General features: G+C 32.6%; 1 protein-coding gene across 1 annotated transcript; it reads left to right on the top strand.

Annotated features, from left to right (window-relative positions):
* The first annotated feature begins 665 nt into the window (after positions 1-665).
* Positions 666-7,260, top strand: LOC139843605 (2,3-bisphosphoglycerate-independent phosphoglycerate mutase-like). The gene is made up of 9 exons (XM_071833717.1): positions 666-845; positions 2,373-2,500; positions 3,098-3,248; positions 3,605-3,808; positions 4,527-4,951; positions 5,052-5,244; positions 5,534-5,629; positions 5,724-5,879; positions 6,808-7,260. The coding sequence occupies exons 1-9, from the start codon at positions 684-686 to the stop codon at positions 6,964-6,966; spliced, it is 1,674 nt and encodes a 557-aa protein (XP_071689818.1). The 5' UTR covers positions 666-683; the 3' UTR covers positions 6,967-7,260.
* The last annotated feature ends 6,243 nt before the right edge of the window (positions 7,261-13,503 follow it).

Here is a 13,503-nt window from a genome sequence, read left to right as displayed (position 1 = left end):
AAAAATTCCTTGACCTCGTCACAGTACCAAACGTCGGCGGCTTCAAAATCTACCCTCTCGCGTATAAAGCTTACTACTCGTGCTGCGTCGAACCCGGTAACGTCTAGAGCTTCGAACGATTTTGTGAACCCGTCGTACTAATACTGGCGGTTATCGGAGAGCTCACCGTCGTGATGGACGTCGAGGTTGATCAAGCAACAATTGGCTATTTTTTTAGTTGTGAATGTGTATAAAAATAATGAAAAAGAGAGAATTTTGTGTATAAAATGTGTGTAAAATGAGATTGTGGGTGTTTATTTATGTAGAGATAGAGAAATGTGTTAAATAAAAGAAAAAAATCCAACGGCATCATCAAACGTTCAAATATTTAAATTTGGGTCCCACCTTCTTCACTTCAGCCAACGTCGAGCAGACGATGTCGGGACCTCCGACGCTGGGTCGGTGTCATCCGACCGTCGCCTGCAGAAAATGTGGATGCCGACGCCGGGTTTCTTTATATTGTTGAACAGCTTTGGGCCTTACGCTAATCATACGTTCTTACAGTAAGGCTCCTTTTGTAAAGTGGTTAATAGTTGAGGGAGTTTATAACAAAATTCAAAGGAACACGTAAGATTACTAGAGGCTTCCATGCTCATCTTTTTGGTTTCTCATTTCTCACACGGAAAACAAACAAAAAAAGAAAAATGGGAAGCAGCGGAACAACATGGAAATTAGCAGATCACCCAAAATTACCAAAAGGAAAGATCATATCCGTCGTCGTTTTGGATGGTTGGGGTGAAGCCAATCCGGACCAATATAATTGTATCCATGTCGCTGAAACACCAATCATGGATTCATTAAAAACCGTAACACATCTATCCATCTCTTTTTTTTTTTTTTTTTTTTTTCTTTATCGTTATTTATTATTATCGTTTATTATTATTATCCTCGTAACCATTTCATTTCATATTCATGTTTATGTTTATTATAAAAATTTGTTGATTTAATTCGTTCTTCTAATTTGCATGTAAATAAAATTAGATCGTAGATAAACCAATTATTGTATTTATTGTAGGGTTAATATTCATCAAAATGGCAAAATTATACAAACTAGCATTTTTATAATACATATTTTCTGGCTCACTAAAAATTGCATAATATGTAATATGTAAGCATATTAAATGTAAATAAAATAAAAAGTGTCAGATCATTCCATATAATGACAACAATGATGGTATGTTACATTATTTTTCACACACATACAATGTGGAGGGATCATGTAAAAAATTTTGTTTAAGTGTCATGCTTACACAGTGGCGGACCAGAAATCTTTTTCACTGGGGCGAAAACTTTTTTAATCTGGAGGTGAAATTTTTTTTAACTGGGGGCGAATTTTTTTCACATTTCGGGTCATGGCTATTGGGTAGGATTTTGGGCAAAATATGAAAGACAAAATTACATGTTACATTACTAAACATCATGTTACATACAAGACAAAATTACACAGTTGGTCCTAGAACTTTACTCAAAAATGCATGGTAGGGACTAAACTCTATTTTCAATATGGTTGGTCTCAAGGTTTGCAAATGTTTGTCGTTTGGTCCCAATAACTAATAACTAACAGATGGGCATAGTTTCAACATCCATCTACATACGATTAATAAAATGGTGAAAGTAAGTTTTGTTTGAACATGTATTAAATAGTAGTGGAAAGATCCAGCACTAAACACTTTTTGGATAAGGGGATAATTTGGTTTTTATATATCTTTAAAATTAGAATGCAGATTATAAAAAAAAAAAAGTTAAAAATTCTGGGATTAGTATTCAGAAAAAAATATATTTTTAACCAGCTCGTTATCCTACATCTTGTTATCATACATCTGATGTATGTTAACCTTTTGTGTTATCATACAACACATCAGATGTATAATACTTGTTAACATACATCTGATGTATGTTAACTTTTTGGAAAGAAAAAAAGTTTTATGCTTTGTCTGAATCTAAACAATGAACACTAACCGCAGAAACCAAAAAATCTAAAATCTAATCTCTAATTTTAAAGATATAAAAAAAACAATTTTGCTTATCTCTTACTGTTTATCCCTTAATCTCTCCCCTATGTGTGTGTATGTGCGCGTGTGTGTGCGTGCGTTAAAATGGTATTAGTAGTTTTTAATTATAGGAACATAGAAAACTCAAGTCATTTATTCTACTGGTAGCACGATTTGTCTGGACTTGGCCAGAGTGTAGTATTGTTAATAAATTTGAAAACATTTACACCTAGCATGCCAAACGGAGCGGTAGCGAAGGCTACCTCTAGCTTCTATGTGGGGCCGCCCCTGTGGTGTGTTATGTAATAAAGTAGAAACTGATTTGGTATGTGTTGTGTACAGGGTGCTCCTGATAGGTGGAGATTGGTGAGGGCTCATGGTACTGCTGTAGGGTTGCCCACAGATGATGATATGGGAAACAGTGAAGTCGGACACAATGCTCTTGGTGCTGGACGGATATATGCTCAAGGGTGATGTTTCTATTTCTACTTTTCATCATTGTTCTGTTTTTTCGACAAGTTGTTGACAATATTACATGCAGTTTTCTAGCATTGGGAGATTACATACATGTTAATCGATTGGTCTAACTTTCGTTGTAAATTTTAAAGAATTTACAATTCCTGCGGAGTACGTTATGGCTAAAGTGGTACATTTTTGTTGCTTTCTTCAAAGCACAACTAAAAGCCCTGATTTTTAAAATTTAGAATTGCAACACTTGATCATGTTATGAAAAGTACTTTAGCCGTGAGGATTCTTTCGAAGTACTCTTGTGAATGATACACAACTTACTGAATCATTTAGTCCGAAATCAATTCTTATCGTTGGTTCATACTAATGAAGATAGTTGAAGTAATTTCAGAATAAATACTTTTTAAATAATTAACTGTTAGCTTTTTTTTTTTTTTTTTGAAGGACGTGAGAAACTCGAAGTTGTACTGGAACTTAAAAAATGAGAATAAGAAATAATGTTATTCTTATTCTGATACTGTTTGGTCCATATATGTTGAACACTTTTATTTACTTTTTATATTAGCTGTTACTTACTAAGCTTGATTTTGTGTGTATAGTGCAAAACTTGTGGATCTGGCTCTTGCCTCTGGAAAGATATATGAAGATGAAGGTTTTAATTTCATCAAGGAATCATTCGCTAACAACACGTTGCATCTTATTGGATTATTAAGTGATGGTGGTGTGCACTCTCGTCTTGATCAGTTACAGGTATGTAGCTACAAATAGTTAAATTGACGATAAAATGCTACTCCCTTCGTCCCAAAATAAGTGTCCTGTTTCACTTTTCAAGGTCAATCTTTTGATATTTTGACTTTAAATATTTTTATTTATATTATATAATGTTTGATGAAAATTACTCCGTATATGAATAGATTCGATTTTAAAATGTGTTTTCATTGATATAAATTTTATCAAATATTATATAACACATATAACATTATTTGAACTCAAAGTTATAAAAGAAAGATCAAGAAAAGTCCAACAAGACACGTATTTTGGGACGGAGTATTAATTTATTATATATTTAGTGACAGATCATCATTTATATATTTTATTGGTTGCAGTTGTTGCTGAAAGGAGCTAGTGAACGTGGTGCCAAAAAGATTCGTGTTCACATACTTACGGATGGGCGTGATGTTGTGGATGGTACAAGTGTACGCTTTGCTGAAACACTTGAAAAGGACCTTGCAGATCTACGCGGCAAAGGCATTGATGCACAGGTTGCTTCTGGTGGAGGCCGTATGTATGTCACCATGGATCGTTATGAGGTAATGCATGCATCACATTACTTACCACTGATCTGAATGTAGTAGCGTGTGGGAAAATGGGTGGGTCGGACACTTTGTGTAAAGAGTAAAAAACGGATGGCTTTTTGTATCGGTCGAAATGGGCTACATTGTTTTCGCTTGTTTTTCTTGATCAAATTTTTTACTATTATTGATATATAATTTTTGTGCTAGCTTTAACTATAAAAATAATATTACTTTTCAATAATAATTAACCCCATTAATAAAAATGGTTTAGGATGCTTTTTTTAGTTTATTTTTTCATCAAAATACTCTTTGGGTTCTCTCACCAGTTCAACATTTTTGACCTGTTTTGCTTTTAACTTAATTTATATATTTATATTTATTTATTTGACCCGTTGGTAAGGTTTATTGTTTCAAACTGTATTATATTTTGCCCATTTTACAATTTTATGACACGTACTTCCATTCGGTCTATTGTATGTTTGGAGAAACATACAATAGAATGCCAAAAAAGGAAAGTGTACACACAATAGACGGAATTCATAAGTTCGATACATAAAATAGAAAGTTTGAACGTACACTTCCAACAATATTAAGGGAAGTAATTAACAATAAACCCTTAGAGATACATAGTAACCCAATCGACTTATTCAAGGGTAAATGGGCTGAAAAGGACCTTTGCTACCCTAGTAGTATTCCAATTTGAATCTTTGAACTGATACCTTTACTTCTGCAGAATGATTGGGAAGTTGTGAAACGTGGTTGGGATGCTCAGGTTCTCGGTGAGGCCCCACACAAATTCACAAATGTTGTCGAGGCTATCAAGAAGCTAAGGGAAGCTCCCGATTCTAATGACCAATACTTACCACCATTTGTCATTGTTGATGAGAATGGGAAGCCTGTGGGCCCCATAATAGATGGTGATGCTGTTGTCACATTCAACTTCCGAGCAGATCGCATGACGATGCTTGCACAAGCTCTTGAGTATGAGAATTTCGATAAATTCGACCGAGTTCGGGTACCCAAAATCCGATACGCCGGTATGCTTCAATATGATGGGGAGTTGAAGCTTCCAAGTCACTATTTAGTTTCTCCTCCGTTAATTGAGAGGACTTCTGGTGAATATCTTGTGAATAATGGTATCCGTACGTTTGCTTGCAGGTACAATTATGCTTATTTATAGCAAAAGCTTATGTTCGTGTATAATTAATTAGTTACTTGTCATTCTCAATTTTTATAAGGCGTTACCTTTTTTTTACAGCGAGACTGTCAAATTTGGTCATGTGACGTTTTTCTGGAATGGGAACCGATCTGGATGTTTTAATTCGCAGTTGGAAGAATATGTAGAAATTCCAAGTGATAGTGGAATTACGTTTAATGTGCAACCAAAGATGAAGGCTTTGGAGATTGGTGAGAAGGCCCGTGATGCCATCCTCAGTCGCAAATTTGACCAGGTCAAAACACCTCTTCTCATAACTGTTTTTGACTTCCTTTAATTAAACACTGTCAAATATCATCAGGAATATTTGTTATATTAATAAAAATCTAGTATCTTGAAAAAAGATTTAGGAATATACATTTTTGGTGCCCTTTGACCCGTTTAGACCCATTTTCTGTTCTGTTTATTTTTATATTCATTCATTCAATTTTAACTGTTACAGATAAAACATTTCCGTGTGAACCTGTTTTATAAATTAGTGGGTCGAACTTGCCACCTCTAAATCTGTATTATTGTGGTTGTAGGTAAGGGTGAATATACCAAATGGTGACATGGTTGGGCACACTGGAGACATTGAGGCTACGATTGTGGCCTGCAAGGCTGCTGATCAAGCTGTTAAGGTAGTAAATCATCAACCCAAAACTTTTCAGTAGCAGCCCGTTTGGTAAATTTCAATTACGGTACATAATATAATGGTTTACTATGTGGTCACAGATGATTCTTGACGCAATAAACGAAGTGGGTGGAATATACGTGGTGACTGCGGATCATGGTAACGCAGAGGACATGGTGAAGAGAAACAAGAAAGGAGAGCCTCTTGTTGGCAAGGATGGCAAAGTTCAGATCCAAACGTCGCACACTCTTCAACCGGTAAGCAACTATATGATGGTTTGTTGTTACTACTTAGTACCACCACCTTTTGGAATAAAAATATATATGTGCTTTTTAATATCTCATAGTGGATAAATTTGGAAAAATGGTGGATCTGGCAAGTTAGGTAACCGGTCAAATTAGTTGAGTCAAACAAGAAGGTTTTTTGGTTAGTTGAAAAGCAAACGAGCAGGGTTTTAGTAAGGGTCAAAATGGGTCTGGCTTATGGAAGTACTTTACAGTGTATATAGTCTGTGATTTCAAAAGAAGATGATTTGTTAGGTTTTATGCATCTATGAGTACATTTCGGGCATCAGGGCTGTCCTTTTATGGGCTGTAAACATTAAAAATTAGCAAATTCAGGATTTTTTTTTTTTTTTTTTTTTTTTTTTTTAAATCTGGTGTCCCAATAAAATCTTCAAAGCTAAATTATATTTCAAGAGTACTTTAGTGGTTATTTACCTCAAAAAAACATAAATTTTAAAAATATATAGAATCCTATAGTTAAATTTTGTGACGTCTTATACAATTTGAATGGTACATTGTATAACTTTTTTTCACACTAGTGTGTCATAGGACCTCACACCATGAGCTCTATATTAGCCCGTGACTATAAATGTAATTTTTATGTGCCCTATTCAATAAGTAAAATGTAGGCCTTTTGTATACAAAAGTTTTGCTTATATATAAAGATATGTTCAATAATGCTGAAAAGATATCGTAAGTTCGAGGTCCAATATGAATTATAGGTCTTGTGCAAGTGCACACCTTCCGATATCCGGCACTGTCGTATGTCTTTTTATCTGTTTGATCAGCTTCCTCTTTTGGTCAAGTATTTCCTACTCCTATTTAAGCTATTTGTTTGGTTAGAGATAAAACATAACTCAAATCAATGTATTTTTATATAAATTGGAATATGTGGAATCAGGTGCCTGTTGCAATTGGAGGTCCTGGATTAGCTGGAGGTGTGAAGTTCCGTAAGGATGTACCGAATGGTGGGCTAGCAAATGTAGCCGCAACGGTGATGAATCTGCATGGGTTTGTGGCTCCTGATGACTACGAGACAACTCTTATTGAAGTTGATTAATTAAACATAATAATAATAATGGCTGGTCATGTCTATTGGCCTATTTTATGATCCGATTTCATCTCATTGATGAGGTTGAGGTTTCATTGAAACATTCAACATTTTGAGGTGGAGTTTTTTTTAGGGTTTCAAATAATTGAGTGTACATGCCAAACAATTTATGTTAGTTGGCTTCCTCTTTGTATACTGAAATTTTCTCAGGGTGTTGGAAGTTTAATATTTTTCCGACTATTTTATTTGGTTATATATATTTTTTTATAATAATGAGATGGCATACAGTTGAGTTATAATGTTATGTATGGTGGTTACAATGTAAACACACATTTGTAACTTAAGTTTTTGGGCATAACTAGAAGTCGTGAAAGATCATATATTATTATGTCAGTAATAATTATTTAATCCAAAAAGATCTTTATATGCACTTTGATGTTTTATTACTAATAGTAAATGTTTTTGTAAGTTTTATTATCAAATTATATATATAAGAGTAGAATTAGAAGAAGCGACAATGTTTCATTAAGTCGACCAAAGTTAGGTTCGAGCCCTATTAATCCTACCACCCCTGCTCTTCTTTTTCAGCCCTTGCTGATGAAAGTCTTAGAATGAATGTTGGTCTAGATAGAGGAATAAAATCTAGCTCGAGCGGAAGGGAGAGGATATGCGAAGAGTTTCACAAACCATATTATTGTTATATATATATATATATATATATATATATATATATATATATATATATATATATAGGGGCACGATCCATGTATAAGCTTAAAGGAGTACAAACCGGATAAGTAAAATAAATTTTTTTTTTTTGAATTTTTTTTTACATTCATAAATCTGCATTAAAATGCACATCTAATCAATTTTTTTCATAAAAAAAAAAATTCAAAATCTTTTAAAAATCGATGATGAATGGTAAAATTAACCATTCATCGGGTTAATTTATCATTCATCTTGTTTACGATTAATGATAAAATTAATCAATACTAAAAAAAATCACATGAATGGTTAAATTAACCATTCATCTGTTTTTTTATCATTCATCATAAACAGATGAATGGTTAAATTAACCATTCATCTGCTTTTTTTAGCATTGATTAATTTTATCATTCATCGCGAACAAAAATGAATGATAAATTAACCAGATGAATGGTTAATTTTACCATTCATCATCGATGTTTACCATTCATCATCGATGTTTACCATTCATCATCGATTTTCGAACGATTTTATTCAAAAACTTTTTAAATTTTTTTCGTTTTCTTCTATTTGCATATTAAAGGATCGTTTTTTTTTAAAAAAAAAATTTTGAAATTTTACTTATCCAGTTTGTGCCCCATTTAGTGCTTATCCATGGATTGGTCCAGGGGCACGATCCATGGATAAGCTTAAAAGGAGTACAAACCGGATAAGCAAAATAAAATTTTTTTTATTTTTTTATTTTTTTTTACATTCATAAATCTGCATTAAAATGCACCTCTAATCAATTTTTTCATAAAAAAAAAAGTTCAAAATCTTTCAAAAATCGATGATGAATGGTAAAATTAACCATTCATCGGGTTAATTTATCATTCATCTTGTTTACGATTAATGATAAAATTAATCAATGCTAAAAAAAACCAGATGAATTGTTAAATTAACCATTCATCTGTTTTTTTATCATTCATCATAAACAGATGAATGGTTAAATTAACCATTCATCTACTTTTTTTAGCATTGATTAATTTTATCATTCATCGCGAACAAAAATGAATGATAAATTAACCAGATGAATGGTTAATTTTACCATTCATCATCAATTTTTACCATTCATCATCGATGTTTACCATTCATCATCGATTTTCGAATGATTTTGTTCAAAAACTTTTTAAAATTTTTTCGTTTTCTTCTATTTGCATATTAAAGGATCGTTTTTTTTAAAAAAAAAATTTTGAAATTTTACTTATCCAGTTTGTGCCCCATTTAGTGCTTATCCATGGATTGGTCCTTATATATATATATATATATATATATATATATATATATATATATATATATATATATATATATATATATATATATATAACAATAAAGTTACCAAGTACAAACTAATTTTCTCAAACATCCCTTTCGTAAAACAAAATAGCCAATTATCTACTCGAGGGTAATGAACGTATTTCAATCTTCAACGCTATTATTATAGATATAAAAATAATATATAGGAAAATTGGTAAAAATGCCTTCATTTCCGAATGTCATTAACAATATACCCTAAAAAATAAAAATTGCAACATATACCCCCTGTTCACGCATCACGTATTCACGTACCACGCATCATGCGTGAATTCTCGTGCGTGATGCGTGTCAGCGATCATATGCCCTATGTTGCAGAATACTCTGTGCGTGGTGCGTACATGTTTTTTTTTTTTTTTTGTCTGTTGATACGTTAACCACCTAAAAATGAGTTTTTTGTTTCTTTTACACTATATCAGAACTATGCTAAGTATAAACAACATAAAACACAATTTAACAGCAACCAATTGATGGGTAACTTAAACGCATACCAAGTGTTCTACAAAATGTATGCAACAAAAGCGAATATAACCAATGTAATATCGATTTAACCTGTTTCTTTGACATTGTGGTTGATGTGTCAATGTCCAGTGTCATGATCAAACACTTTAATAAGTCGAATTTGATGGATTTTCCCTCGTTCGACAACTTTAAAAATGATCGTGTGTTTTTTGATGGTTGATTCTGTGTATGATGTTGGTATAATCTCGATCGTAGGTTGAAGTTTATCGAAAACTGTGATGACCCAGAAATTTCTGACCAAATTTAAACTTTATCTTTAAATGATTTAACGTTTCCGACACGATAAGCAAAGTCTGTAAAACCGAATCTTAAAATTTTTGAACTATTCAAGTACCCTTCGGTTGTTCTCAACGATTCGCGAACCATTACATATAAATAGATACATATATATACTATAACTTGAAAACGTAATAAAGTTTAATTGTTTAATACCGTACATTAAACTTATTGGTTTAAATATTTATTTGAATATATATGATAAGTTGAAATATTAATTGTATGAATAACTTGCGACGTATATTTAAAACGTGTTTATGAATGTTGAAAATATATATTAACTTGGTCATAAAACGATTTGTTATTATATATATATATATCAACAAATAGCGAGACAATGATTTATAGAAGTAAATGACCAAAACACTCGAAAGTTTAAGATACACTTTGAATGATATAGTTTATTGATAATTTAAGACTATATTTTGACAAAGGTACGAGTCACAAAACGTAAATTGCGAGTTTTCTAAGCGTACAAAAATGCGTTCGAGAAACCGAAACCGGGACATAAGTCGAGTGACAACGTACGGGTCATCGGAACGAAAATTACAAGTCAACTATGCACATGAATTTAATATAATATATAATTAATTATTTAAATTATATATATTATATATATTATATAATAATATGTCGACAAACAAGAAAACAAAAACATTTTGAGCTGGATCAGGCGGCCATGCGATCGCATGGCAAATACACTAAAACCCCATGCGATCGCATGAGCATCAGATTTTAAAAAGTTGCCTATAAAAGTCCAGTTTCTGCTCGAGTTCTTACACATATATTACTCCATGTGTAATATTATTATTATTTATTATTTATATTAATTATTATTATTATTATTATTATTAGTATTATTATTATTATTATTATTATTATTATTATTATTATTATTAAGATTATTATTATTATTATTATTAATCTTAATATTTTTAGTAATATTATACATAAAATACTACGACGAGGTCATGAGCTTGTCACTTTCAAAATGGTTTTTCGAGCGGGATAGAGCTAAGGAAATTATGAGTTATAGCTATGGAGGTTATGGGTATGATTTGGGGATTATGCTCGTAAAGTCAAACCTAGTGTTTATCATCTCCGTTACGTTTACGTACTTTCCTACAATATTGAATCTCAATATTGATACGTAAGCACTCATATTTTATCTTTTATATATTAATTGTGTATCCATGTCCAGTGCTCGAGTATATATATTTATACATGCTTGTATGCTAAATTTCGTCGTTAAACAGTTATAATGAATCACGAATTAAATACATATATTACTGGTAAAAGGTATATGATATACATGTTTTTAGAAAGCTGGCGAAAAATCAATAACTTTTCATTTAGATATCGAATAGCTTCGATGAACGGATTAAAAGATATGATCAACTGAATTATGATTGACGTTAATTGAAATTGCTTTTGAATCTGCAATTAAGATATAAACAACTTGTTTACGAGATTGATAAAATGGATTTTTAAATATCACCAACCGAGTAACTGAAATCTTATATAAGGCACGTCTCGTTTTATTGAACAATTGTCAAAACTGATTGTTTTATCATATTTTAAAGCCTTATAAAAACTATAGTTTAATTTTACAAGAATTGGAAAACTATGTGAAATATTAAAATGATTCGATTGCCATGATCATTCAACTATTGTATGGAGTCAGATTGACTTTTTGAAATAACTTTTGATAACTATTGTATGTCGATCTCGAGCATTAGGATTGTGATACACTATGACCTGACCTAGCTTGATAAACAATTATTGACCAACATATGTTCTCTAGGTTGAGATCTACGGTTATTTGGTAATCCGAGTTTCGGTCACATTTTGGTGAACGACTTTTTATGCGGCTAAGGTGAGTTTCATATGATCCCTTTTACTCAATATATTTTTGGGCTGAGAATACATGCGACTGTTTATAAATACTGAAAATACTAGATTTATATGCGTGAGTTATAGATCCCTTTTTAGATACTTTAAATATTTTTGGGCTGAGAATACATGCAATTTATTTTAAACGCAATAAGACACAAATACATACTAAATTCTACACTGAGTTAAACCGAAAATCCCTTAGCTTTGGTAACTAGTAGCTGCCAGTACATATGATATGGACTGGTAGGCGCGAATAATTGTATATGGATCCATAGGGCTTGATATCCCCGTCCGAGCTAGAGCACTAGCCTTTTAACGGACGTATGCTATTTGAGAAGCGTACACGTTGGTTTGCGTGTATTATTAAGATGATTATACAAAGGGTACAAATTATATATACATTAAGTTTAGTTACCAGGGTGCTCAATTTCGTAGAATATTTTGATAAACGTTTCTGGATTAAACAACTGAAATCTTGTGATCCACCTTTATATACAGATTATGCGAAACACTAAAACTATGAACTCACCAACCTTTGTGTTGACACTTGTTAGCATGTTTATTCTCAGGTTCCTAGAAGTCTTCCGCTGTTTGCTTATATGTTAGACAAGCTATGTACATGGAGTCTTACATGGCATATTTATCAAGGAAACGTTGCATTCACCAAATCATCACCATGTATCTTATTTTGACTGCATTGTCAATGAAAGTACTATTGTAAACTATTATTTACGGTGATTGTCTATATGTATAAATCATCAGATGTCGAAAACCTTTGATTTAAATATTCATTTATGGTGTGCCTTTTCAAAAGAATGCAATGTTTACAAAACGTATCATATAGAGGTCAAATACCTCGCAATGAAATCGATGAATGACGTGTTCGTTCATATAGATTTGGAGCGATCGTCACAGTTGGTATCAGAGCGTTGGTCCTAGTGAACCAGGTCTTGCACGAGTGTGTCTAACTGATAGTTGTTAGGATGCATTAGTAAGTCTGGACTTCGACCGTGTCTGCATGTTAAAAGTTTTGCTTATCATTTCTTGTCGGATATTACATGCTTATCATTCTTAAGTCTAGATACATTTTCCTGCATTTATTGCATAAATAGTGTATAGACAAAAATTCATATCTTAGCGTATCTGTTACTGTAAACTTTTCCTGACATCTTCCGAAAATTTCTCCGTGATTTATGGAATTTGGTATTATATATACATATGTAAATTATGTATTGAAGAATACCAAACTAAATTCTATAATATAATTCATATCAAAAATCATCTCCCTAATTATACAAGATGGATCCCGTATCTAGTTCAAATTCCTTAAACTTTGACAGCTATTCCGATATGGATATTCACCTGAATTCCGAAGACAGTGTAACCGGAATGGATCAACCAATCAGCCATCACCTATTCTGGATGAATTGGGGATGGGTTCGTAGCCTGCTTAGTCATTGGAGACAAGAAGAAGGTGATCCCATCCATTCACCACATTTCCCTCTTGGCGAAGAACCTGAAGCACTTACTGGCGAACCTGTTCGAGGCACTATTTTCTCTCTCATTTCCAGAGTATCTCGTCACGATAATATACTATCTCAAATTCTGAATCTTATTCATCCGATCGTCTGAACCGACAATCATCCCGGTGTAGTAGAAGAAGTCAACGAGCTTCGCACTCGGGTAGTGGTTTTGGAGAATATGGTGCAAAGGTTATAAGCACCAGCAGAATCACCGGCATCAACAATACCACCGACAACAACACCAACAGTACCATTACCACCACCAACAACA

This window comes from Rutidosis leptorrhynchoides, chromosome 4, assembly GCF_046630445.1.
Source record: "Rutidosis leptorrhynchoides isolate AG116_Rl617_1_P2 chromosome 4, CSIRO_AGI_Rlap_v1, whole genome shotgun sequence".
In the NCBI taxonomy this organism is placed as follows: Eukaryota; Viridiplantae; Streptophyta; class Magnoliopsida; order Asterales; family Asteraceae; genus Rutidosis; species Rutidosis leptorrhynchoides.
Note: the sequence above shows the minus strand (reverse complement) of the source record. Positions and strands in the feature narration are given on the sequence as shown.

Excerpts from the sequence above, each read along its gene's own strand:
- LOC139843605 (XM_071833717.1), top strand. The coding sequence starts at position 684 with ATGGGAAGCAGCGGAACAACATGGAAATTAGCAGATCACCCAAAATTA. Across the intron at positions 846-2,372 it reads TCATGGATTCATTAAAAACC|GGTGCTCCTGATAGGTGGAG; the intron begins GTAACACATCTA and ends TGTTGTGTACAG. Across the intron at positions 2,501-3,097 it reads GGACGGATATATGCTCAAGG|TGCAAAACTTGTGGATCTGG; the intron begins GTGATGTTTCTA and ends TTGTGTGTATAG.